Consider the following 27,423-nt stretch of genomic DNA (forward strand, 5'->3'; position numbering starts at 1 on the left):
ATCTCGTCGCCCATTCCCCTAGTTTGTTCAAGTCTCTTTGCAATTCTTCGCAGTCATCTTTAGTCCGAGCTCCACTAAATAGTTTTGTGTCGTCCGCAAATTTAATTATCTCACACTTCGTCCCTGTTTCTAGATCATTTATGAATATATTAAATAGCAACGGCCCAAGCACCGAGCCCTGCGGGACACCACTCGTGACCCTCCTCCAGTCCGAGTAGTGGCCCTTCACTCCCACCCTCTGTTTCCTACCCGCTAACCAGTTTCTGATCCATCTATGTACATCTCCTTCCACCCCATGGTTCTTCAGTTTTCGAAGTAGGCGTTCGTGGGGTACTTTGTCAAAGGCTTTTTGGAAGTCTAGATATATGATGTCTATGGGGTCACCTCTGTCCATCTGTTTGTTAATTCCTTCGAAGAAGTGCAATAAGTTAGTTAGGCACGATCTCCCCTTGCTGAAACCATGTTGACTGGTTGTCAGAAGTTTGTTTCTTTCAAAATGTTCATCAATGTTGTCTTTTATAAGTGCTTCCACCATTTTACCCGGAACTGAGGTCAGACTCACCGGTCTGTAGTTGCCCGGGTCACCTCTTGATCCCTTTTTAAAGATGGGCGTAACATTGGCTATCTTCCAGTCCTCTGGGATCACGCCTGTTTTCAGGGATAAATTGCAAATTTGCTGCAGTAGTTCCGCTATCTCCTCCTTTAGTTCCTTCAGAACCCTTGGATGGATTCCGTCCGGACCCGGGGATTTGTCAGTTTTTAGTTTTTCTAGCTGCCTGCGTACGTCTTCCAGGCTCACTAATAGCTGTATTATCCTGTAACCCTGTTAATTACTGCTGGGGAAACATCATTGGTGAGGACAGGTGGTAGACAGATTAGAAGCAGGAAATAAAAAGTTGGAAATATTCCACTGGCTTTATTTCTATGTTGGTGAGCTACTCTTCTGCCCCTGGGCTGATGCAGTTAAAAGCAGTGTTCTTTAATGCAAGGCCTGGGGGCTAATGGTGGCACTGGAGACCTCTGGGGTGGCCTTCCTTATTCTGGATTTTTATTCCCTGTTACTCTTGCCTCTCTACCTAAATTCATAACAAAAAATAGGAAATGGATGCTGCATGCTTGAAGGGCAAGTCATTTCTCAGTAGACAAAAAAGCATTTTGGAAATACACACCTCCTGGAGGATACTGCTGGTCAAAAGTGTTGCAGTGCTATTTGGGAAGATATTTGATGGCCCTTCTCTAGTTCGTTTGGATCCATAGTGTCCCCAACATATAAAAATTAGTGAAGAACACTGAAGTAAAGTATGCTAGGTTTGTGCACAGGTGATCTTGACTTTTGCACAGTTTTCTGTGTGCACCCACTATAGAAATGAGCTTTACACATGAGCTAACTGCAGAAAGCCTGGGATAGATAATAGCTCACAGCACATTTAAATGTCATTGTAGTTAGGGTTTTCTAATGCTGGGATTTTAAAACAAGGGTCATGAGTAAAAGGCTACCAGTCAGTGCTTGAGGGGGGGGGGGGGGGCGATTATACCTATTTCTTTTACAACTGGGCCAATCAGAGCCTTAGGCCCCTCCCTGGTGCATCCCAGGATGCACCAGGAAGGGGAAGGCCCACCATTTTGAAGAGGTGAGCTTGCCGGCCTGCAGAGTAGGCATCCTCCCAGCCAACCATCGTAAGTAAGGGGAGGGAGCGGGGCGGTGTCATTGGAGGCACGGGGGCTGTCGGGGAGGTGTTGATTGGCGGCAAGGAGTGGGCAGCTCTCCTGCCAGAGGTTGGGGATGTTGCTTGGCAGCAGGAGGGAGTGGGCACCTATTTCATGGGGGGATGCTTGACTTTGGTGACGAGAGGGAGTGGACATCCCTCCTGCCGATCTTCGATTTGTTTTTTGTGTTTTAATTTTTACGTTTATTCTGTGCATGTGCCCATCACTACCACCAGCAAAAGGGCACATGCACATTTAGTGAATCTTCGCTATTCTCCACCAACCTCATTTGCATGCGAGGGTTTTGGAGAATGATTCACCTTTTTGAAATCACTACAGAAAAGGCTGTGACAGCAGCCTATCAAGTTTTACCACAAAGTTTCAGAATCTAGCCCTTAGAGTCTAATAGAGAGAGCTCAGGTGGGCTAGGGTGGGTGGAGGCAGCCTTTGGACAGGGGAGAAGAAGGAAGTCTCGTCTATTGGGCAATGGTGGCACTTATTGACCAGACTGTCTGTGGTAGGTATGGCTCTAGCCACCTTGTTGGTCAGACTGGATAGACAATGTACTGTAGAGCTTGACAGGATTTACTATGTTATGCTGCTGTTGGGAGTTAACTGACAACGCTTACATGGAGGATATTCATTCCTTTGTGTCACAATCCTAAGAAAAGGTACCAAATATTAGTGCACGCTTACTTGAGAAACGAGGCAACAATGTCAGTTGGTTTCTATTTATAAATAAAAATTTTTAGTTAATTGAAACGGTATATCTCTGGTAAATGAAATAATAGAAAGATGTAGTTTGTTGCATTTGAATCTGCATTTTCTTGATTACTTAGCCAGCAGAATAACTCAATTTCCAGTAAAATAGGTGAGACATTCTAGACAAGTGGGTTGTGTCCCCATGGCTGTGTGCCATCTGCAGAAGGAATCCACTCCAGATTTTTTCTCTGTGCCTCTGTTGTACTTAACTGGGCTCCTTAGCACTACCTACAGATTTTACCTTCTGTATGCAAGCCAGGACTTCAGGAAAGCTTTTGACAGTGTCCCACACCGCAGGCTGCTAAGCAAGATGGAATCGATGGGGTTAGGAGAGACACTAACTGCATGGGTCAATGATTGGTTGAGTGGCAGACTTCAGAGGGTGGTGGTTAATAGTACCCTCTCTAAAACATCGGAGGTGACCAGTGGAGTGCCGCAGGGCTCGGTCCTGGGTCCACTCCTTTTCAACATATTCATAGGGGATCTGACTCAAGGGCTTCAAAGTAAAATAACACTATTCGCCGATGACGCCAAACTATGTAATATAGTAAGTGAATGCAGTTTACAGAATTATATGGCGCAGGACCTGCTTACATTGGAAAGTTGGTCCTCAACCTGGCAGCTAGGCTTCAATGCTAAGAAATGTAAGGTCATGCACCTCGGAAGCGGAAATCCATGCAGGACGTACTTCTTGAACGGAGAAACTTTAACTAGGACTTCAGCAGAACGAGATTTAGGAGTAATCATCAGTGCAGACATGAAAACTGCCAATCAAGTGGAGAAGGCTTCATCTAAGGCAAGGCAGATATTGGGTTGTATCAATAGAAGTTTCGTCAGCCTGAAGTCATAATGCCGTTGTACAGGGCCATGGTGAGACCTCATCTGGAGTACTGTGTGCAATTCTGGAGGCCACATTACAGTAAAGATGTGCGCAGAATTGAATCGGTTCAACGGACGGCCACCAGGATGATCTCGGGGCTCAAGGGTCTCTCGTACGAAGAGAGACTGAACAAATTGCAGCTCTACACTCTTGAGGAACGTAGGAAGAGGGGAGACATGATCGAAACATTTAAGTACCTCACGGGACGTGTCGAAGTGGAAGATGATATTTTCTTTCTCAAGGGACCCTCGGCCACAAGAGGGCACCCGCTCAAACTCAGGGGCGGAAAATTTCATGGCGACACCAGAAAGTATTTATTCACAGAGAGAGTGGTTGATCATTGGAACAAGCTTCCAGTGCAGGTGATCGAGGCAGACAGCGTGCCAGACTTTAAGAATAAATGGGATACCCATGTGGGATCCCTACGAGGGTCAAGATAAGGAAATTGGGTCATTAGGGCATAGACAGGGGGTGGGTAAGCAGAGTGGGCAGACTTGATGGGCTGTAGCCCTTTTCTGCCGTCATCTTCTATGTTTCTATGTTTCTATGAGTTGAATTTAGTCAGCCAGCTCCTGGCCAGTCCTCCTGGCTTTGTGGTATGCACTCAGTCTGCTACCTACCTCTGGCACCCTGATGTGAACATTCTAATCTCGGAGCAGTCTGACTTTCCAGAAGGTGCTCTTATGATAGCAAGAGCCATGTCTCGCTTGTATCCTCTGGCATAGGAGTGCCAACAGCTTCTGGGTCAGCCTAGGGTGGATTCTTTAGTTGTGCAGGTGACTAAGCACACCTACTCAATGAAAGTGGTATGGTGCTTACAGATATGCAGGACTGCTGTGTGGATGTGGTCCGAGAGACTCTTCGATGCAGCTGCTTTATGCATAAAAGATGCTTTGGCAGCGTCCTTTGTCACACACATCTGTCTTGGCTGCAGCATGCTGGAGAGTGAGGCTATGGATCCTCCTCAACTTCTTGTGGCTCGGTCAGATTCTGTTGCTGATGTATTATATGACCACCTGCAGGTTTTAGCAAAAGTGTCAGCGCACTCCATTTCTACCTGCAGGATGCTCTGGATCTGGCAATGGGCTGGTGATTCCACTTCCAATGCTACTTTGGCTAGACTTCCTTTTAAGGGGCAGTTATTGTTTGGTAAGGGCCTGGACGACCTCATGATTTCTGTGGTGGACCGTCACCCTAAGACCCTGCCTGATAGACCCTCTAGAGGTTCTGGTTGCTCTTAATTTTCATGGCTCCCGGCACCAATATGCCGGCTATAGGTGATCTCAGTCCTCTGTCTCTTGTTCTGCGCCCTCTCCCTAAAAGGTGCAATGATGCCAGGCTGGGGGGATACTCCTCTACAGATAAGGGACAGACTCTTGGCATTCCTGCCCACCTGGTTTCGCATTTTGTCCAACCAGTGGGTCTTGGACATTATTCGGACGGGCTACAAGTTGGAATTTGCCCGGACTCTGACGGAGTAGTTGTGAACTCTCCCGCAGGTTGACCCAGACAAGGTGCTCAATGTTTATGCCATTATTCAACGTTCGCTGGATATTCAAGCTATAGAGCCAGTGTTGCCCAAACTCTTGGCTCAGAAAGATATTCTATATGCTTTATAGTGCCACAGAAATGCTTTGAAGATTGGAGGCTTATTCTGAAGCTTCAGCACGTGAATGCGGCTCTCAGAGTTCCATGCTTTCTCATGGAGACAATGTGATTGGTCATTGCAGCAGTGGCCCTGGGAAAGTTCCTCGCCTCTCTTGATATCACAGAAGCTTACGTGCACATTCCGATATTTCCGGTCCACTGCAAATACTTGCGGTTTCATGTATTGGATCACCCTTACCGATTCTCAGCTCTGCCCTTGGGTCTGGCAGTGGCTCCACATACCTTCACCAAGGTGATGGTTGTGGCAGCTTACTTACGGAAAATGGTCTGCATGTATACCATTACTTGGATGACTGGCTGATCAGGGCTCCCTCGTTGGCTGAAGGTCAACGCACAGTGGATCTGGTGATCCAGATGCTGGAGGACCTGGGCTGGATTGTGAACTACAGAAAGGGTAATCTGACGCCCATACAGTCTTTTTTGAATATCTGGGCGTTCTCTTCGACATGGCTGTGGGTTGCATCTATCATCCTGAAGCATGCAGACAGAAACTATGTGCCCTGATTTTACCCTTCTGGAACAGCTGGCTCCTTCGGCATATGACTGTTTTCAGGTCCTGGAATCCATGGCTGCCATGTTGGATGTGGTTCCTTGGGCAAGGGCCTTCCTCTCTTGCTGGGATCTGCAGGCTTGGGCCAGCATGGCTTGATGGCTTCTCCTGCAGTCGCTTTGCAAGGGTGTTCTGCTGTGGATTGCCTCCTGGATCATGGTGATGACAGATGCCAGGCTTAGGGGATGGGTTGCCCACTGCAATCGTTGTCCCATCCAGGGATGTTGGACATCCTCTCGGAGGAAATGGCCAATCAATATATTGGAGCTGAGAGCCATTCGGGTGGCTCTGATATGATTGTAGAAGACTCTGGAGAGGGCCAAGTGGTCAGGGTCTTCTCCGACAGCAGTAGCCTATGTCAATCACCAGGGAGGGACCAAGAGTGCACCCCCTTTTGCTCAGGAACCTGCCTTCTTTTCTTGTGGGCAGAACACCACCTCCAGGTGCACTCAGCAGCAAGTGTGGCAGGAGTCAACAATGTTCAAGCCAACTTCCTCAGCAGACAGACTTTTTAGATCCGGTGAGTGGGCCCTGTCCTCAGCGGCGTTCTGAACTATAATGCGGTGCTGGGGTCAGCCCTGCTTTGATCTCGTAGCCATGGCAAAGAACAAGAAAGCAGATTGTTTCTTCATTCGAAGATCCAAGCCTGGAAATGAGGTCTGGATGCTCTAGTGCAGCCGTGACCTCAGGAGCTTCTCATGTATGTCTTTTCTCCCTGGCCCATGATAGGCTGGGTCATTCAGCGGATTGTGGTCCATCTGGGCCACATCTTTCTGGTGGCTCCAGATTGACCTCACAGTCTGTGGTACACAGTGTTGCAGTTTGCCCCTGTTTGGGAGTGGAAAGGGAGGTGGCAGGTTTCAGGCGGGCGGCCGGAGGCAGCGATCGAGCCAGGCTCCTGAGGCGAGAGCAGCGTAGATGCCGCACTGCGGTCGATGGCCTGCAGTTAGAGGAGCTGAAGGGAGCTTGTCTCCTGCGCACCTGGCTCCGGTGGCAGCGGCCTGTTTGGCGCTTGCCCGGCCCGGAGTCTGAGGGCTTCTTCCCCGAAATCCCAGCGTTTCCAAAGTTCTCCAAAGTTTCTTGCCGGTGTCGCACAGTCCGTGCGCTGTGGGGAACGCAGCAACAGCAAAGCAGGGGGTTCCCTATCAGCCCCAGCTCCTGCGGCACCAACACACACCAAAATCAGCACCGGGCAGCTTTTCCGCAGAAGAGGAACTCTAACAGTCACCACAGGCCTCATCTAGGGCAGTCTCCTTGGAGCAGCCGTTCAGGGTAGCGGCTGGAGCACGGGCAGTGTATCGTGGGGAGGATTGCATGGAGGAGACCATCGCAGAGGAGGAGATGTGGGCATCCTGGGACTATCAACCAAACCTCTTCCCTGAAGAAGTCTTTTCTCTGGGAATGTCTTTGTTCCTCCAAAACTTACTTGCTTCACTTCATCACCGAAGCTGAAACTGTGGATTGAAGACAATGTTTTATTTTTCTTTTTTTCCAGTTTATGAATTATTTTTAATCTTATTCATTGTTATGCCACTTGTTTTTGTTTTGTTCTATTTCTATCATTTAAATTTCTCCAGAATTCTTTTGTTCAACGGTCCCTCCTTCTGCATCTATTCCTTTCTCTCCTCTCTTCTACCTTCCAAAGTACTTAGTTCAATACAGTCTTGTTAGAATGTTTATTTTCTTATTTTTCCTCTATCTCTACTTTTCACTTCTTTATTACTCTCTAGGTACTTTAGTTAGATTGTGAGCCTTCGGGACAGTAAGGGAATTTCTAAGTACCTTTCTTACTTATAATTTTAATGTATATTTTCTGTAAACCGCTTAGAACTTAACGGATGTAGCGGTATATAAGAAATAAATTACATTACATTACACAACTGATGCGTCTAAGTAAGTCGCAGCCTTTAGCTGAGCGCCCATCCAGACCTGCTTACGCCAAGTCCTGTCTGCATGGAAAACCCAACACACTTTGATATTACGGCATGGCTCTTCAGCATGCAGCCTTAGAACACAAAGGCTATCCTGATGTGGTTATTGATGCTCTTCTCCAGTCTGGGAAGTCTATAGTTTCTACTTATGCTAAGGCATGGGAAGTTTTCCAACATTAGTGTGCTCAGGACCAGGTGGCTCCTATCCTGGTGATTTTTGCCGTTCTTCAGGCTAGTCTTGATAAAAGCTTCACTGTATAAATATCTTTGGGTAGTTGTAAATGAAGATTCATGGTGCCTTTAAATGAACTGGACGTCCAAAACAGTAGGAGGAAATTGCTCTTAGAATAAAAATGTAAAAAAATACCTTATCTTAACACTTTCAAATGAAATGGGAGTAAAGCTGGTTTGGCCTATCCCTGGTTACCTGGTGCTCAATGATAACTTGTTTGGCAATCATAGGCAAATTTCAGAAATTTTGTATTTTAATCAGTATATTGTGAACCACCTGGAAAGCCTACTGATTGGGTGGTAAATCAAAGCTGAAATAAACTTGGTAACTTGATATTGAATTCTTTTAAAAATAGATCTTTTGCTTAGTGTGAGCTTTTATCTTTTGGGTGTTTTCATTAAACGTGTTTTTTGTTCTTTTTTTCTGATTGCAGTTCAAGATTAACTCCTGACTTGAAGAATAAAACTTAAGACGCTATGGCGAACCCTGTAACCAACACTTCTATAGCTGGTAAGATTTCTGAAAGAAATATTTATTAAATACCTTTTATTCCTCAAGTACATTGTGAAAATATAATGCATGAAATAGAGTAGGTAGCGGTATGTAGTTTTGCCTGATTAGTCGGGTTGGTGGGGGGCAAGAAATTGGGGGTCAGAGCGCCAACAGATTTAACTTTTTCTCTTCCTCCCTCATTGACATGGATTGGTGAGTGAAGAAAGATAGGGTGCCCCCTCCCCCCCCTTTTCAATGCACTGTTTCATATACAAATGTTCTCTTTGATGCTGCCGCTCATTGCTGAGCAGGAGCACGCTTTGGCACACTCCTGCTCTGTGCCGCTCAGTGGCTGAAGAAACCAGAACTCGCAGCACAAACCACCGACCGACCAGGTTAGCAGCAGGGCAGGAGTGTGGAAAGCTTGTTCCTGCCCGATGCACCTCTGGACCACCAGGGATCGGCAGAGGAGGTACGACGGACAGGGCAGGGAGGGGAGACAGGATGCAGAGCCTGAGGGGGGCTGGGTGCAGAGCTTGACAGGGGAGGGACGGAAAGGGCTGGGTGCAGTGCCTGGCAGGAAGGGGCCTGGGTGCAGAGCCTGACAGGGCAGGGCAGGTGAATATTAAACCACCCGATTTATATTCGAGTCAGCCATTTTTCTTCCTTTTTGGGGGTCTCGACGTTAGAGTATATAATGGTATACATTAGAATAGATGACATGTATGTTGTGTACGCAAAAGTCTGTCAATGTTATGATGGTCTGTGTGCGTAAGGATACAACTACTCAGACATTCTTTGATGTGACTGGTCCTTGAAAATTAACAGCAAGTAATTTTAGTTTTAGTTTTTATGCAGTGGTTAATTTGAGCAACAAAGCAATCCAGGCTTTGTTACCATTGGATCTTCTTATCTTTGCAAACTTGAATTTTCAGTTCTGACAGAAATTTAAAAAAAAAAGACGACCACAAATGGTGGATGATGAAATATGTGTTTGCTTGTCGACTATCGAGCCACGTTTTGAGTTCATTTGCACTCAAAAACAAGCACATCCATCATGTTGATTAGCAATTCTGTTCTACCTACCTACTTTAGTTTCACTGTTGTTACAATTACCTATACATTGCTTAAAGAATTTTAAATAAATCTCAAATTTTAATTTTTTGTTGGTTTTGCAATTTTATCATTTCAATTATAATGTGCTGCAAGAAACATTTTCTCTATTTAGTGTGCCGGAGCTAAAAAAGTTTGAGACACTGCTGTGGGGCATAAAAGAAAGTTGATCAAAGGATTTACAAAAGATACGGTCAATGCAGCTGTTCTGAACTGTGAAGAGGCCAGTCAGAAATCCATATTGGAAGAACAGGCATTGTTGTTTAGCATGTGAATAAGAGGCCAGTGGTCTGATCCATACTGGTGCCCTCACTCACATATCTTTTTTTTTTTTTTTTAATTCTTTGTTATTTAATCACCTGGACTTGAAAGAACTGACTACTCCTTCCCTCAAGACACCAACGAGTCACACCACGCATCCAGAGGATATCAATGTGGCCATTATTGCAGGTATGAAGTCAGTCAGACACAGGGCACAAGGGTTATGCAACTGGTGTGGCAGAATCCTTGAAAAAACTGGAATATTTGTTTTTGGGAGATGTGCCCCCACTTGTCAGAATCCTTTGATACAGAGGCTTTAGCCAGTAGCAAGACAGCTTTTAACAGTGCTTGATGACATCAAGGTCTGTTCACACTGAATCTTACAGGAAGATGATAAATGAGATTGAAAATTCATAGTTTTGCTTTTTATTGTCATTTTAATACACACCTCTGTACGTTATTGCTGTCTCTATCCACAAGCAGGATAGAATAAGGCGCATACAGGAGATGTCTAGTGGTAGCACTGGGATAGAACAGGTTTTCCAGAACTCAGAACTAGTTCTGAGCCCATGTGATCTTTCCCATATATTATGCTTCTCTCTGTTTTGCTTTTTCAGATCACCCAAATTACATGTATTCCACCATCACTTTTCATCATATTTTTCTACTACTTAAAAGAAATTATAAAAATAGTTCCCCCCCCCAAGTGCCACAGGATCATGACCTAGGCAAAGTCGGGCTTTTGGCCTTACCCATCCTGCACTGAAAAGAGACCAAATTATGGAGTCCTTTTTTCTAAATTTCGGCAAAACTTGGTTTTAGCACACCTTTATGCAGGTCTTTCTGCGCGCTAGGGCCTTTTTTTTTTTTTTTTTTCTGCAGCCAGAAAATGGCTGACTTTCCAATTTAATGGCCATGCTACTACTACTATTATTTAACATTTCTATAGCGCTGATAGGATACGCAGTGCTGTATAACAACATATTTAAGAGAAAGTCCCTGCTCAGTAGAGCTTACAATCTAATTAACAGACAACAGAACAAGTAGGGGCTTAGGAAGTTACTCAGAGTGCTTAGGGTTAGGGGTTATGAATTAAATGCATTCTCAAAGAGGTGAGCTTTTATTTTGGATTTGAATAGTTCCAGGGATGGAGCTTGATGTACTGATTCAGGCAGGTTGTTTCAGGCATATGGTGCAGCAAGGGAGAATGGGCGCAATCTGAGGTTGGCAGTAGAAGAGAAGGGTGTAGAGATAAGAGAAATTTGCCTGATGAATGGAGTTCCTGGGATCAAGTGTAGGAAGAGACAACGGAGGAGAGAGATTGAGAAACTAAAAAGTGAATACACTTGTAAGTCAATAAGAGGAGTTTTGAACTGTGTATGTAAATGGTTGGGGAGCCAGTGAAGTAACTGGAGGAGAAGGGTGATCATAGTGACTCTGGTGCAATATAAGTCATGCAGTAGCATTCTGAACCAATTGAATGGGGGGAGAGATGGTTACGCGGGAGGCCAGTGAGAAGCAGATTGCAATATAGGCGAGAGGTGATGAGGGAGTGGATAAGGGTTTGGGTAATGTAAAGGTCAGATTTTGGTGGTGATATAGAGAAAGAAGCGACAGGTTTTTGGTGGTCTGTTAGAGGAGGAGAGAGAAGAATCAAAAATGACACCAAGGCTGCGAGCTGATGAGACAAGGAGGATAAGAGTGTTATCTACTGAGATAGAGAGTGAGGAGAGAGGAGATGTAGGTTTGGGTAGAAGGATAAGTAGTTCAGTCTTGGCCATGTTTAGTTTTAAGTGATTAGTAAACTGCACTATCAATTAATATTGCAAACGTTTGTGAGAGAAAAGTTGAACATATGTAGACAGGAGAAGAATATATCCTCAATAGCCTCTCCCTTATTCTCACACTTATCAACAAGGTAATGATAAAGTATTTCAATGCTAACAGACCCTCAGAAGTACCACCATGATACTCAAATACTTTCACTGTATCGGGCTTCACATACCAAATCCTCACTGGGTCCTAATATATTAGCATTCGTAATTTTCAAACTTTATCGGAAGATTATTTTACAATGCTTAGAAGTACTTAGCTTGTGTTATCTTGTGATCTTTGTTCTATGGTGGTCAGTTAATGTGGCGAGAGCTAATTTAGGGATATGAGCCTTGAAAAAACCCGCTGGGTGAAACATGTTGGCACGAATATCTCTGCAAGTTAGACTACTTAACTAACACAAGTTAAGTACTAATATATTAGGACCCAGTGAGGATTTGGTACATGAAGCCTGATACAGTGAAAGTATTTGAGTATTATGGTGGTATCTCTGAGGATCTGTTAGCATTGAAATACTTTATCATTACCTTGTTGATAAGTGTGAGAATAAGGGAGAGGCTATTGAGGATATATTCTTCTCATGTCTACATAAGTGATGGCATGACATCCAGGCAGCAATGTCAGACAAGCAAGCTGACTGGCTTGGATTCCTGTAGAGATTTCAGGTGTAGAGAGGTAGATCTGGGAGTCGCATAGAGGTGATATTGAAAACCATGAGAGATCAGAGCACCAAGGGAATGAGTATAGATAGAGAAGAGATCCCAGGACAGAGCCCTGGGGTACTCTGATCGATAGTGGGAGTGCAGCGGAGGAGGATCACCACTGCATACACTAAAAGTGTGATGTGAGAGATAGGAAGAGAACCAGGAAAGAACAGGGCCCTGGAGTGAGGACAGTGTATCATGGAGAAAGCATTGGTCTACAGCAGGGGTGCCCAACGCGTCGATCGCGATCGACCAGTAGCTCAGGAAGGCAACTCGAGTCGATCGCACTCGTGTTGCCGTCCTGATCTACTGGCCGATCAGCCTTCCTCTCCAGTGTTCTCCCTAGGGCCTTTTAGCTGGGCGGTCCGCCCAGCTGTCATCTGCCGCTGCTGAACATTAAAACCCCCCCCCCCAAAAAACCGGCTTGGAAATTTCAGCCCCTAGCGAACTTATGCTCCGGGCTCTAACGTGTGCGTGCAGGCTTCTCTTCTCTTCCCTCCGAAACCGGAAGTTATGTCCGGGGGGGGGGGGGGGGAGAAGGGAAGCCTGCACGCACATGTTGAGAGCCCTGAAGCAAGCGTTCGCTACGGGCTAATGCGGGAGACAGGTTAGTGAAGCATTTGTTCTTCTTCCTGCCGGGTCCTGCCTACTTTCTGTTTCCGCGAAGGCAGGACCCGGCAACATTTCCCCCAATAGGTTGATCACGATCTTCGGCTGATCAGCCTTCCTCTTCCCGACGGCAGAATTGACGTCGGGGAGAGGAATGCTGGTTGGCCGAAGCAGGGAGAGCTTGGGGCCTGTTATTGGTGGCGTTTGGGTCCTGGTCCCCGATGGTAATGGCAGTGGCAGTGGCTTGGGGGAGGGCAGGGAGAAAGAAGGAAAGAAGAGAAACAGAAAAAAAAGAAAGGGAGGCAGAGAGAAAGAAAGGGCAGGGAAGAGGAAGGAAAAGTTGGGGGGAAGGAATGAGGTCTGGAGGAGAAGAAGCATACAGACTAAAAGAAGGGAAGAAAGATTGTATGCACAGTCAGAAGAAGAAAGTGCAACCAGAGACTCATGAAATCACCAGACAAGGTAGGGAAAATGATTTTATTTTAAATTTAGTGATCAAAATGTGTCTGAATTTATATCTGCTGTCTATATTTTACACTAAGGTCCCTTTTTACTAAACCGCAATAGAGGTTTTTAGCGCAGGGAGCCTATGAGTGTCGAGAGCAGCGCTGGGCATTCAGCGCAGCTCCCTGCGCTAAAAACTGCTATCGTGGTTTAGTAAAAAGAGAGGGGGTATATTTGTCTATTTTTGTATGGTTGTTACTGAGGTGATAGTGCTTAGAGTCATCTGCTTTGACCTCTTTGAAAAACCCTGGAATAGGAATGATGATTAACATTTTCTATGCATACAGTGTGCTTTGTGGTTTTTTTTTATTTTATTGTTGGTAGATCATTTTGACTTGGTCATTTAAAAAGTAGCTCACAAGCCCAAAAAGTGTGGGCACCCCTGGTCTACAGTATCAAAATCAGTGGATAGACCAAGAAAGATCAGGATAGAGTAGTGGCCTGTGGATCTGTCCAGGAAAAGGTCATTGAAGACTTTGGCAAGGGCAGTTTCAGTAGAGTGCAGGGGACAAAAGCCTGATTGGAGTGGTTGAAGGATAGCTAGGAATGATAGAAAAGTCCAGGCAACATTGGTGAATAGCACATTCAAGTAGCCTGGATAAAAAGGGTAGGAGGGAGATTGGTCAATAGTTGGCAGGGCAGATAGGATCGATCACGGTAAGGGTTTGGTGGGCGATGCCGGTTCTCGGAGGTGGGGGGGGGGTCTTTTTTGGGGTGGGGTGGGGTGGAAGCGAGCAGCATGGGTGACTTCTGGAGGGGGGTGTCTGTGGAACAAATCAAGCGAGTTTCCCTTACTTTCTATGGGAAAACTCGCTTTGATATACAAGCGCTTTGGTTTATGAGCATGCTTCTGGAATGAATTATGCTTGCAAACCAAGGTTCCATTGTATATATGCGTAAACACATATACACACAAATACACACGCTTTTTAACATCTTTCAATGATCTAGAGATGGAAATAATTAGTGAGATAATTAAATTTGCTGATACATAAATTTGTTAAATTTCAGGAAAATTGTGAAAAATTCCAATTGTGAAACTAGGAGACTAGGCATCAAAATAGCAGATGGCGTTTAACGTGAACAAGTACAAAATGATGCATATGGCAAATAGCAAAATAATTTGGGTTCCATGTTAGGAGTCGCTGCCCAGGAAAAGAATCTGGGTGTCAATCGTTGAGGATACATCAAAACCCTCAGCTCATTGTTTGACAGTGGCTAAGAAATCAAATATTAGGAATTATCAGGAAAAGAATGGAAAACAAAGATGAAAATGTTATGTCTTTGTATCACACTATGGTGCGGTCTCACTTCAAATATTGTTCTAGTCACCCCGGTCGCCATATCTCAAAAAGATATAGCAGAACTAGAAAAGGTAGAGAAGAGTGACAAATGAGGAAAACCTAAAGTAGCTAGGGTTCTTCAGCCTGGAGAAGACAGCTCAGGGGAGATTGGTAGAAGTCTATAAAATACTGAGTTGAGTGGAATAATAGGTGTGAATTGCTTGTTTATGCTTTCCAGAACTACTAGGACTAGGGGGCATACAATGAAGTTACTAAGTAACAAATTTAAAACCAAACTGGAAAAAAATATTTCTTCACTCAACATGTAATTAAACTCTGGAATTTGTTGTTGGAAAATATGGTAAAAGCAGTTAGCTTAGCAAGGTTTAAAAATGAAGGTTTGGATAATTTCCTAAAACAAAAGTTCATTAGCCATTTTCTCTTTATGTTCTTATGTAATAATTAGTGTTTAAACCCATTACATTAATAGGTGCTGAATAGCACAATGGGGCGCTGAGGCCTTTCTTTCTTTCTGTCTCTCCCTGGCCACCTGTCTTTCTTTCTATGTCTCTTATCCCTTCCTTTTACCTCCCATGTCCAGCAGTAGCCCTTTTCCCTTTCTTTTACCTCCCATCCTGTCCAGCAGCACCCCTTCCCTTCTCCCCCTGTCCAGCAGTAACCCTTCTCACTTCCTTTTACCTCCCCCCCTGTCCAGCAGTAGCCCTTCTCCCTTCCTTTTACCTCTGTCCAGTAGTACCCCTTCCCTGCTCCCCATGTCCAGCAGTAGCTCTTCTCCCTTCCTTTTACCTCTCCCTTGTCCAGTAGTACTCCCTTCCCTGCTCCCCCTGTCCAGCATCCGCTAGCCCGAGCAGCCTTGGGGCTTTTGCTAGGCCGCACGCTCTACTGCGCATTCAGAAACCATGGGTGAAGCACACTCAGAAGTCTCTCGGTTTTCGTGGTGGTCTGCAGTGGTTCCGGGCTCGCGTCGCAGAGGGAAGGCAATGTTTAAACCGCCACATGCTCATTCTCGAGATGGGGAAACCGCCGAATGAAACAGCTGCACTCTCCTTCTTTTGCCTCCGTCTTCTGCACATGCTGAGGCATGGAGGCACAAAGCACAGACGCACAGTTTGAAATGTGCATGCGCGCTAAGGGTTTTATTATAGCGGATGTGGGCACCTGGCTCATTAATACAGATAACAAGATCCAGGTTGAGCCTGAAGACTCTTAAAGGGCTGGGGGAGAGGAAACTTTTCCTAACCCTCCCCACATATATATATGTGTGTGTGTGTGTGTGTGTATATATATATATATATATATATATATATATATATATATGTATGTATTTAAGTTCAGTCAGAATTAAATAACACTTTCATCTAATTTGTCAATGATTTGATACAGACGGAACTGTTAGTGCTAACCCGGAATAGAGATCGATAGTGGAATTTTAACATGTGATCTAAAGTTGTAAATTATCTCCCAATTCGACTGTAGTTCTTGTTTGATAGTTTACTAAAGATGTTAAAAGAAATATCTCCTTATTTTGGACACAAAAGGTCAAATTTAGCTAGTTTCTGTAAGCCACTGAGCACAAGTCTTCATGGGAATTTATTATGCAAATAGCAGAAGTTGCCTTATTGGTCACCTCTCAGCGCTCTGAGTCGAATCTGAGGATGGGCACTACATGTCAACTCACCTGATTGGTTCTAATCTCTTCTCTTCTTGAAGTTTGACGAGAGCAGCCTTTATCTTCTAATTTGTTGTCAGTGTCCACTATGGAGGGAGTGCCATTTTATGTGCCTTTTTTGTGATCACACTTCTGGGATATCAGTGGTAGTTTGTGGATCAATGCTACTGTCTAGCAGTTGAGTGCCTGCCAGATTCTTCCCGGAGTTTAGACCCAAATATACCTGGGCGACCTGAGCTTCTATGAGGGGGTCTCGGCCATCACTTGGTCATTGCTTTGCGGCAGGAAGTGTCTTGAAGGGCGGACTGAGCCAAAGATTGGAAGCCCTCTGCAGCTGCAGCCATGCCATTTCTTGATCTCCAGAGTAAACTGGGAATTGACATTGCTTCAGAGTGCTGAACAGCCTTACAAACGGGCTGCCCGTTGTCATGCATTTGAAAAGGTATGGGTGGAGTGTTCCAGTGGCATTGGAAGGATCAGAGTAGCCAAGGAATACAAAATAGAGCTTGAGGATTTTTATGAGTGCATGCACAGAGTTAAAATGTTTAAGCGTCTGGCTGAAATTCATGCACAGAAAGAAAATCTGTTGAAAGAAGGGAAGTACACACCTCGTGATTACAGCAAGAACAAGAACACTCCTTGAGTAGCCTACCATGTTATTTAAGGTTGTTATTAGCATACAGAGGGTGTCCTTAGCACCTCTCTTTCCCCAACAAGTTGAAGAATATACCTTATTGGTCTTAACTTTTAACCAGTCTTGACATGTTCTGTTCCATGGACTTGTTACTTCAGAGCAAACTCTCGGTGACGGAGATTGAAAAGGAAGTCATCAGTTTTGGTACCATTCATTCAAGAGTTTGAATGTTCTTGTATTGTAAGGGTGGAGTTTGTGTAGACTAGAACAATGGGTCTTTTTTATTAATATCTAAAATAATAATTAATTTTTGGGACTAGCAATGTCCTTTTTTAAATTAAAAAAGTTGAATTTACTTTGTTTCAGGATTTGGAAATTGGCAGGGGAGGGATGCTGGTGGATTATAATTTATTTATAGTTATATTTTATGTTTTATTTATAGTTGGTTTTTAATGAATCGTTTTTCCTGTGTGATTTTTAATTCTTGCTAATTTGCTTCTCTATATACTAATTGTTTTATTGTTAAATGATATTAACTTGCAATAGATAAATACTAGTTACTGGGGGGGTATTGTTATGAAAAGTTTTAAATTAAAGTGGGGGAATGTTAGATGGGTTTTTCTTTTACAAAAGGAGGCATCGATACATATTTATACTTACGTTCTTTTATTTTTTTAATTTTCTTTCATGTGTTCTTGCATATTATAAATGTTGACATGGTATTATATGAGGAAACTAAAATTTGATCAATTTAGAATGATAGAGTGATAATGGATGAATTATTTACTGCAAGTTGCGGGGCGGGGATAGTGGTTTTACATGTCTATTTAGTTCGTATCCAAGTTCATATAATTATTTTAAGGGATGGGATAAGGGGGATGGGGGTTAATGGGGTCCTGGATATGTATAAGGGAAGTTATTTATGGTTGTAAGGAAAATAATTTGAATTCTAATGTAAATCAATTAAGAAGTCTTTGAAAATATTTTTTTTAAATGTCAATGGTCTTAACCATCCTATTAAGAGGAAAAAAAAAACACTTCATTTTTTAAAACAGTAGGAGGCAGATATATATTTTCTTCAGGAAACTCACTTATCTGCTAGGGAATCGGCCAAGTTGGTAGGGGGGGTGGGTCAAGTATAGTTTTTTCACTCCTGCAATTGGAAAGAAGGCTGGGGTGGCTATCCTGATAAATAGAAAATGCTCAGCTGCATTTAGTGCAATTTCAGCAGATCCTATGGGAAGATGGATTCAGGTGCACATGAACTCAGGAAAAGATGTTCTGACGCTTTTTAATATTTATGTTCCTAATTCAAATCAGGCTGACTTTTTCAAAACTCTTCAGCAGTTGATTCTGCCACTGGCTACTTCTAATTTAGTAGTAGCGGGGGACTTTAATGCTGTTATGGATCCATTGCTGGATAAACAACCCAAATATTGTGGGATGCTTTTAAAGCAACTATCAGAGGGCAAATTATTTCGTATTCGGCACACATTAGGAAACAACTTAAGATGGAATTTTCTACTTTGGAACAAAATATTAAGGATTTGGAGTCACAATTGGCCTTGAAATGGGAACAAATTACAGGCCCTCCTGAGAGCTAAATATAAATACAATGAGATTTCCTCACAAATGGCTAGGAAAGATTTGTTTTCTCAACAGGCTCTGTATTATGGAAACTCAAATAAAGCGGGAAGATTATTGGCTAATTATCTTAAGGCTAAAAAAAGGAAAGGAAAGATTGTGGACATTAAAGATGAGAAGGGTGAAACTCATTCTCAAATTGGACATGTTTTAAATCAATTTCTGAACTATTACAAAGCGTTATAGTCTTCTGAGCTTTATGCAAATAAAGAAACTGAGGGATTAGGGTTTTTAAAGTTAATTATGGGGCCAAAAATTTCTAAGCATATAAAAGGAAAACTTGAAGGGCCTATATCACTTAAAGAAATTCAGACAGCGTTGAAGTCCCTTAGAGTTGGATCCGCTCCAGGTGGTGATGGATTCACTGTGGAGTTTTATAAATCATTCCAAATTACATTATTACCACATCTTTTAAATTTGTATCATGCACAACTAATTAAAGGTTGCATTTTAGGTACTATGGCAGAATCTTTAACTATTGTCTTGCCAAAGCCAAATAAATATCCCATGTTGGTTTCAAATTACAGGCCTATTTCTTTGATTAATGTAGATGGAAAACTTCTGGCTAAGTTATTGACTTTACGCTTGGCCAAGGCTCTCCCTTATATTATTGGTATGCACCAAACTGGTTTTGTTGCTCAAAGACATTCGTCAGATAACACTAGACTGGCTTTTCATATGTTAAATTTAATGAAAGCCATGGAAGATACAGCCTTCTCTGTTTCTTTGGATGCGGAGAAGGTCTTTGATCGTTTAGAATGGACCTTCATGTATCAAGCATGATTCAAATGATTCAAACCTTGTATAGTTCCCCTTCTGCCAGATTATATATTAATAATACTTTTTCAGAGCGTTTTTGTCTGTAGAGGGAAGTTAGACAAGGGTGTCTGTCCACTATCCCCTTTGCTTTTTGATATTGTTCTGGAACCCTTGTTGTTGGCTATTCAACAGACAAAGGAGATACAGCGTATTCCTTATGCAGGTCAGGAATATGAGGTCTCTGCTTATGCAGATGATATTTTGCTTCATTTCAAGAATCCTGAATCTACCATTCCGCATTTACTAGATTTGATTGACCAATTTGGAAAATTTTCTGGATATAAAATAAATTTGAGTAAATCGGAGGTTCTTCCGCTAAATGTATATTATGTAAAAGGATTAATTGATTCTTTCCCTCTCCTTTGGAAGGAAGAAGGTATAAAATATCTGGGTATTTGGATTCATAAAACACTGGAAGATACAATGAGAGTAAATGAAAAATCTTTATTGCTGAAGGTCACAGAATTGTGTGAGCAATGGTAACCCCTTACATCTTTCTTGGTTGGGGAGAGTCCAAACGGTTAAAATGATGATTTTGCCTGTACCAGATGGGTATGTTGCCAGGGATCCTTTTATAAGAAAGGCTGGGTAAAACTATTAGAATTGCTTTAGTATCTTTACAAAAACCAATGGCAGCAGGTGGGGTCAATTTCCCAAATTTTTATAGGTACCATCAGGCCTCTATAATGCGTCAGAGTATGTATTGGATCCTTCCTGAGCTCATGGAACATCTTCCGGACTGGTTAATTCTGGAATGGCAACTTCTGTCACCATTTCGATTGTGTCACATTTTTAAGTATCAAGTTACCTAGGATTTATAAAGACAATAGAAATTTATTGTCCACATGGCAAACATTAAAATTTAATAATAACCTAATACCTATTCCAATCCAACAGTCCACGTGTCAGTCCTTGTGATTAAACTCCAAGATTCAAATTTGCATACGCACACTGGATGATGTGTTATCAGATGAGATGATATGTTATCAGATGGTAAGCTGCTTGACTTTTCACGACTGCAACAAACATTTGGTCTCACGTATTTAAGTGGTTGCAGTTGAAGCAGGCCATTCAGAAGGGGTTCCCTGATTGGTAGAACTTAAAAACTCAGTATAGCTTACCGGGTCTATGCTTCCAGACAGATTTCCTGGGGCATCAGGCAGCCAAGTGGTATAAATTAATATCTGAATTTTTGAATAAAAGCCAAAAACTAGTCTAAAAGACATTTGGAGCATTGAGACAAAAGCAACAAATTTCTGCTACTCAATGGCCACGGATTTGGACTTGGAGGATGAGATGTACGGTGTCAGCATCTATGAGACAAACATGTTTTTTTGTTGTTGTTGCATTGAAGTTTTTGGACCCCTGTTAGATTACAAAAATTAGATAGTTTTAAGTCAAATAGATGCTGGCACTGTCATCTTGATATAGGGACACTGGATCATCTGCTCTTCTTTTGTCCCTTGGTACTTAAATTTTGGCGATCCATTTGGGGGTCAAATCAATAAAATATTGGAAGTTCCATTGGCACTGACATATGATAAAGTGCTGTTTGGTACATTTTTGATGGCCAAGAGTCCCATAACTTCATATAATAATAATTACTTTTCATCATGACGGGAGTTGCCATGCAGCTTATTTTGGAAAAATTGGGATAGGTTAAACTTTAGTTTTTGGTGGGAATCCTTGTGCCAAACTTTTATAAATTTGAACGTATAAGTGCAATACAATTTGGACATTTATAAGAAATTTAAGGAGGTTTGGGACCCATTGACAAAATTTGGTGGCTTTGGAGTTCAGGTCTATGTCAGTTAGGTTTAGGTCTAATTCCAGGAGAAAGTGATCTATCCTCGGGACAAATCAAAATCTCCTATTAATTCCCTCCATAAAACACTTCTATTACACACGGAAAATAAATTTTGCTGTTTCTGCCCCAACATTGTGGAATTCTCTACCACAACCACTTCGAGATGAACAACAACTAGACAAATTTAAAACAGGCCTAAAGACTTTTCTATTTCGTGATGCATTCTCTTCTGTTTAGATTCCACTCTTCTTGATAATTTCATTCTCATAACTCGAAATTTCTTTTTTTTTTTTTTTAAAGATCTTTCCCCACCCAATATGTTTTATTCCCACTTCCCCTTTCCCCCTTTTCTCTCTACAATGTAACTTTACCCTCCCATTCCCTTCTTTCCTCACTGTCAAGTTTGTCGTGTTTATGTCTTAATGTTCACTATATGCACTTCTAAATATTTATTATTTTAATTCTTTTTCAATACTTATTTTTTTAATTTAATGTAAACCGGCCAGATATTTGTTTGATGGTCGGTATATTAAAATTTAATAAACTTGAAACTTGACCATTTAGCCCTGTTGACTATGTTAGGGGGAGAAGATGCAAATAGATCTAGGGTATGGCCTTTTTCATGGGTGGGGCCTGAGAGTATGATAGTGATTTGGTAGTCCTCAAGTAGAGTCTTGAGTTTAGTGACTTCTTTATTTTCTGCAGATTCAAGGGGTAGGTTGATATCGCAGAATATGATTAGGTTGTCATGCTGGCAAATGAGGATTGTTATTATTTCCATTGTTTTTGTGATAAGAGTCTGAGTTAGTGCTAGGGGGTCTGTAGAGTAGGAGGATTCTGACATTCTTGTGTGTGGGGTTGTGCTTACTTTCGAGCTTGCAGGTGATGTATTCTAGGTCGGGTTGGGAGTTTGAGTCTGTTTCAGCGATGATGTGATTTTTAAATTGGAATTTATCTTGGTCATTTGTATTACTCTTGATTGTCTTTATACTGTATGAAGGGGAGGGTGGATGGGTGGGGGGAAGGGATATGTACTTATATTAATTGATGGAATTAGGTGCTGTTTATTTTGTAAACTGTTTGATAAATTGTTGCACTTGATGTTGGTTATTAAAATGAATAAAGATTTTTTTTAGAAAAAAGAAAATTCAACTTTGTTAAGTGGGACATATGGTTGCTGTGACTGTCAGCTGTTTCTGTTCATCAATGTTCCTCACTGCCCCAAAGCCCTTGTACATTTTATTTTATTCAAAGAAATGAATCTTTTATAAATTGTGTGTATTTTTGTTCTTTTTTTCTAGTCTCTAAGGTGAGGATAGTATTCTTAAATATGAAGGGTAATTTGAAAGCTTCAGACATTACAAAATACAGCAGTGAGAGTACTTAACAATGCACAGAAATATGTTCATATAACTCCTTTACTAATTGGTTACCGGTCCATTCGCGGCTACAATTCAAGATATTAACTTTGACATATAAAACCTTACATACAAGTATTTCTGATTATCTGGCATCATTAATTATTCCATATTCCCCATCAAGGGTTCTTTGATCTTTACGGGACAATAGATTAGTAATCCCACAGCCTCAAAAACAAAATGGAAGAGAATTAGAAATTCAGCATTCTTTGTAATAGCTCCAGCCTTATGGAACTCGTTACCATCTAGTTTACATCTGGAATCATCATATTCTCGCTTTTGAACTCTTTTGAAAACTTACCTCTCTGAATGTGTTTTCTGTATGAAAGTAGTGTACTATCCTATTTTAATGGCGGTCCTTTTTTATTTGATATATTTTATTGTAAACCGCCTTGAATTGTGCTCCAACTAAGGCGGTATATCAAGTTTAATAAACGATTCAAGCAGTGACTATATTATTGTAACTCTGTACAGTATTGTGTGTGTCTGGTAGCGCTCTACAAATAATAGTAGTTGTTTTCAATAATTTTTGCATGTTTTGTGTTTTCAGGATGAAGTACAATTGTATTCTGGTTCAATGTAAGCGCCCCTGAAATACTATACCATACATTTTCTTCTATATGCCAAAGTTTCGACAAGGATTCAATGCCTATTTTATTTTTCAGTGCTGATCATGCTTGCTTTGTTTGAATGATACTGGATAAATGATTTGAAAGTTATTTGTGAGAGCATGAGGTAGAGGAAAGGAGACTTACACTGCTCCTGGACACAGGTCCATCTGGCTGATGATGCGATTGCTCTTGAAGCCATGTTTATAGGCCATGGGAAAAGAGACTCTTCAGCTATTGTTCTACATTGACATCGAGCAGTAGGCGTGTTTTGGTTTTTTTCAGGGGAGGGGGCAGTGCAGTTTCCTTGGTACTGACTGGACCCACTCTTTTGGGTTGGCCAGACTGTGGGGTACGTACGTTATGGAAGGAGATGCAGCCTATGTTCCCCTTAAGTTTCAAGTTTATTCTTAATCTTGTAATTCCTCTAAAAAGGAGACCTATTGAAGCAGTTGCTGAGAGCTATTACAGTATTGGCTAGGTGGGTATTACTGGGGCTTGCCCCCATTTTTTTTAAATATGAGCATTAAGACTGATGCCTCGTTGTATAGAATCTGTATAAAAAAAATTTTTTTAAACCTTCCCCCCCTAAAAAAAAAATATCTTGCATGATTTTCAAATAGTTTGTTTTGCATAAGGAATAAATTTAAAGCTGTACCCTCCTTCCCTACTACAAAACTTTTATATGGTCTATCAATCTGGCCTCTAGCCCACAACTTCTTGCTCATAGCTCTTGAATACAACCCAGGAAAAAATGTTTGGGGGGGTTTTCTGGGGGGTGGCGCAGGGGCCAGTAGTTTTCTCATTATGACTTCCAACTAAACATAGTGGCCATGGCATGAGGCATCTGGAAGTGCCCAGATGTCAACGTGGTGTCATACACTTGCATGATGTCATCACGTTTATCTGTGCATGTGTGAAGGCCCTTCAGGTGAGCCCTAAGCTGCCTGGGGGGGGGGTGCCAGAAAGGAAGACAGGTGCAGGTGCTAGTCGATTGTCTACAGGATGTGCCTTGTGCCATGAGAGGCGCATCCTGTAGGCAATCAGCTGGTGCCTCTCCTTCTGTGTCTCATGGCAGTTTGCGATACACTGATCTATAAATCTTCATTCACAAATGCCTTTGGAGTGTCCTTTTTATGTTTAGTATCCCAACTGATCTAGCCTTTTCATGTACTCGTATGTATTTAAATTTCTTATATACTGCCTGAAAGCTATTCTAGTGTACCTCAGGTATAGTCAGTATATTCTTGTCTTCAAAGGACTCACGTTCTGAGTTTGTACCTGAGCCAAGGGAGGGTTAAGTGACTTGAGCTCCGTCAAACAGGGGCCCTAAATCTGCTCATTAGTTGTCACCTGTATCTAGTGCCAGTGATTCTCCCTTCTTTGTTACCACTACCCAGCCCAGTGGACCTAAGGAGTTACAGGCTAGTAGGTCCAGCTGTGTGTACTGATGTTGAGTTTTCCCTTTTTTTTCCCCCAATCAGGTGTAATTGCTGTGGTCTTTGTCACATTATTAAGCGTCCTGGTCATCATCATTGTTTACCTCTACAAGCACAAAGGCAGCTACATCACCAATGAACAGCCTGATGAGGAGGCTAGCAAGGCACTACAGCTGGACAGCAACTCTGTGCCAGAGGAGAAGCAGGAATACTACATGTGATTTCCAGACAACAGTGTGAAGGAGGCATCCAGCAGCTACAGGGCATGTTAGGCTGCCCAGTATCCCTCGGACCTGTTTTGCTTCCCATAAGGAAAAAATATATATGGGAATGTTACATGTACAGACTCCAGTTAAAAAAAAAAAAAATTGTTAGTGAGTCTCCTCCCCTTTTGCATAAAATGAATGTAAATATAATATATGCATAGGAAACACTGCAGTCTTTTTCCAAATGTCTTAAAAATGCAGTCATAGATTTATTATTTTTTAATGTCTGTAATATAGATGCTGTCATGTCCACTGCTGTGGTGTGGACTGGAGTTGCAGAAGATAGGTACAGAGACTTACCTATTGTCAATATGCTATTGGGAGGCAGAGAGGAAAATCAACTGCATTGGCACACATTTGGGGAAGGCATAATCCTCAGTAATTAGGAAGAAAACACTGCCTCTGTGCCATAGAATAGCCACTTTCAGGCATGAGCAGCAGGAGCCATTCTTATTTTATAAAAAGCTGTTTGTGAAAGGTAAGACAATGTGAAGTTTCCATATGCTTTGTGACCTGCTGAAGCACACAACTCCACCTGAGGTAGGCAAAGTGAGCTTTTTGATAGGGAAATACTTTGATACAGCTCCTCCCCTCTACATTTAATAATGCAGAACCAGTGTGGAAAGTAGGGGCTTACGAGATGTGACTAGTACTTATTTACAGGTAAGGTTTAGGCAATATAGCATGTTTACTTTTAATCGGAGAAAGTCCAGCAAAGAACAACTCCATGTAAAACAATCAAAGGAGAAAAAAGTGGGATGGGACAATGGACTCTCCACCAAACAAAGCCAGTAGCATAAAAATATATGGTTTATTGATGTCCAAATTAAATGATAAAAACACAACACAGTACTGTGTTTTGGCACATTAAATGCACCTGCATTACTGTGAATCAATTTCTGTTGCTGAATGATGGCTTTTTACATCAACAATGAACCTGAAATCCACTTTCAAAGAAATCAGAACTGTTTTGTGCAGTTGATTAGCATGTTTCAAACATTCTGACTTCCTTGGCAGTGGATTTCAGGTTCATATTATTTATATAAAAATCAATCAACAGAAATTGATTCACAGTACCCTTTATGAAGGCACATGCACTTCATGTGCCAAAACACAGTACTGTTATATTGTTTATTGATGTCCAAATTGAATGAAAAACATTTTTATCCTGCTGGCTTTGGTGGAGAATCCACTGTCCCATCTCACTTTTCTCCTTTACTTTTTATCAGTACGTACCTCGTTTACCAGCTATCTAGCCCTGTTAATTAGTATAGATGAGGCCAGCCTCAGAGATTTGTTCATATGTGTTTTAGCCAAAAAAAGTATGACGTTACTATACTTCCCCCCCCCCCCCCCACCTGAAAGCTGGTTCAGGTAAGTACATGAAAGTTGGAGGACATAGCAGTACTTAAGAGAGAATGTGGTCTCTGTAATTTAGATAGCTGTGTTTCTACTGTAATACAGTTGTAAAGAAATGGATGTGGTATACTGTTTGCTTGGCAGAAGTGGAGTGATTGAAGGCTGTGGTTGCTACCTTTTGTGTTTTAAAAGGTATAGAGTTGGTTAACATGGTTGAAAATCACTACTGACTAGGCTGTTAGAGAAAGAGAGACTGGTGCATTTAACTCCTATCTCCCAAGAATTTAAGCTAGAGCCTTTCAAAATGTGATTTTGGTCTTTAAAAGGTTTTCTTTATATAGCTTTTAATTGTTTGTATCCAAATTTTTCAAAGTGAGTGGTCATGGCCACCTGTATGGTCTCCACGAACCAGTGTCACCCATCTTTATATATGTAGCTCTTAGAGCCATTTTCCCCTCACATACAGACACACTAAAACCATGATTTCTGTAAATGCATAAGAGCAGTCTCGCCTCACATTTCTAGCTAGCAGGTAGGAGGAATTAAAGGAGGCCACTAGCGCAACAGAGAAAGGTCTGGCCTCTGTGCTTGTGAAATAAAATTTGTCATACAGACTTAAAACCTTCTCACAAAAATGTCTCATAAGTTTAAAAAAAAAAAAGTTATTAGTTATAAAAAACAACAACCCAACCCTTGGCATACTAAGCAGAAGCAAAGCAGCACACATGTATTGATGTTAGGGTTAGACTGCTGGTTTCTGAGTACCCATTCCAATTAGGGACTATAAAGATCCAAAACCACTGAGCTCCAACTATGATTACATTGCTAAGTAACTATTCATACATTAATTATTTAGCAGTCATGTTACCTATGCCATCTCCCAAAAGCTTCCTAAACCAGAAAAACAGCTGCTTGGTGTAGTGAGTGTGGATCCAAAAGCAAGACTGGCACTAGATTGCCTTCTGCTTTTCAAGCTTTGTGCTGCTGTTTTGTATCAGAGACAATGACAATTATCAGGTACATGAAGAATTTTATGTACACTGCAGAATAGCAAACATTTTAGATGTTTCTACAGAGGAAGAGTCGTTTTATACATGTGATAGTATTGAACAGCACCAGCAATGTGCTTACTATACAGTATTAATGAAACTGTATGGAAACATGAACTTTGTCAAAAACAAGCATGGCTAATTGGCTGTATACAAACAAC

At 42.0% G+C, this 27,423-nt stretch overlaps 1 protein-coding gene and 1 pseudogene across 1 annotated transcript in view; both read left to right on the plus strand.

Moving 5' to 3' along the window:
- The window catches only part of SMAGP (small cell adhesion glycoprotein), a 73,540-nt gene extending 46,530 nt beyond the window's left edge, over positions 1–27,010 (plus strand). Inside the window, exons 3-5 of the mRNA XM_033938585.1 lie at positions 8,164–8,240; positions 9,708–9,785; positions 24,634–27,010. Coding sequence (XP_033794476.1) covers positions 8,207–8,240; positions 9,708–9,785; positions 24,634–24,809 — 288 coding nt within the window. The 5' untranslated portion in view covers positions 8,164–8,206 and the 3' untranslated portion in view covers positions 24,810–27,010. The remainder of the gene's footprint in view (positions 1–8,163; positions 8,241–9,707; positions 9,786–24,633) is intronic.
- Positions 16,562–16,900, plus strand: LOC117357675 (annotated as a pseudogene).
- Positions 27,011–27,423: the final 413 nt, after the last annotated feature.

The sequence above is a fragment of the Geotrypetes seraphini genome, chromosome 3, assembly GCF_902459505.1.
Source record: "Geotrypetes seraphini chromosome 3, aGeoSer1.1, whole genome shotgun sequence".
NCBI lineage: Eukaryota > Metazoa > Chordata > Amphibia > Gymnophiona > Dermophiidae > Geotrypetes > Geotrypetes seraphini.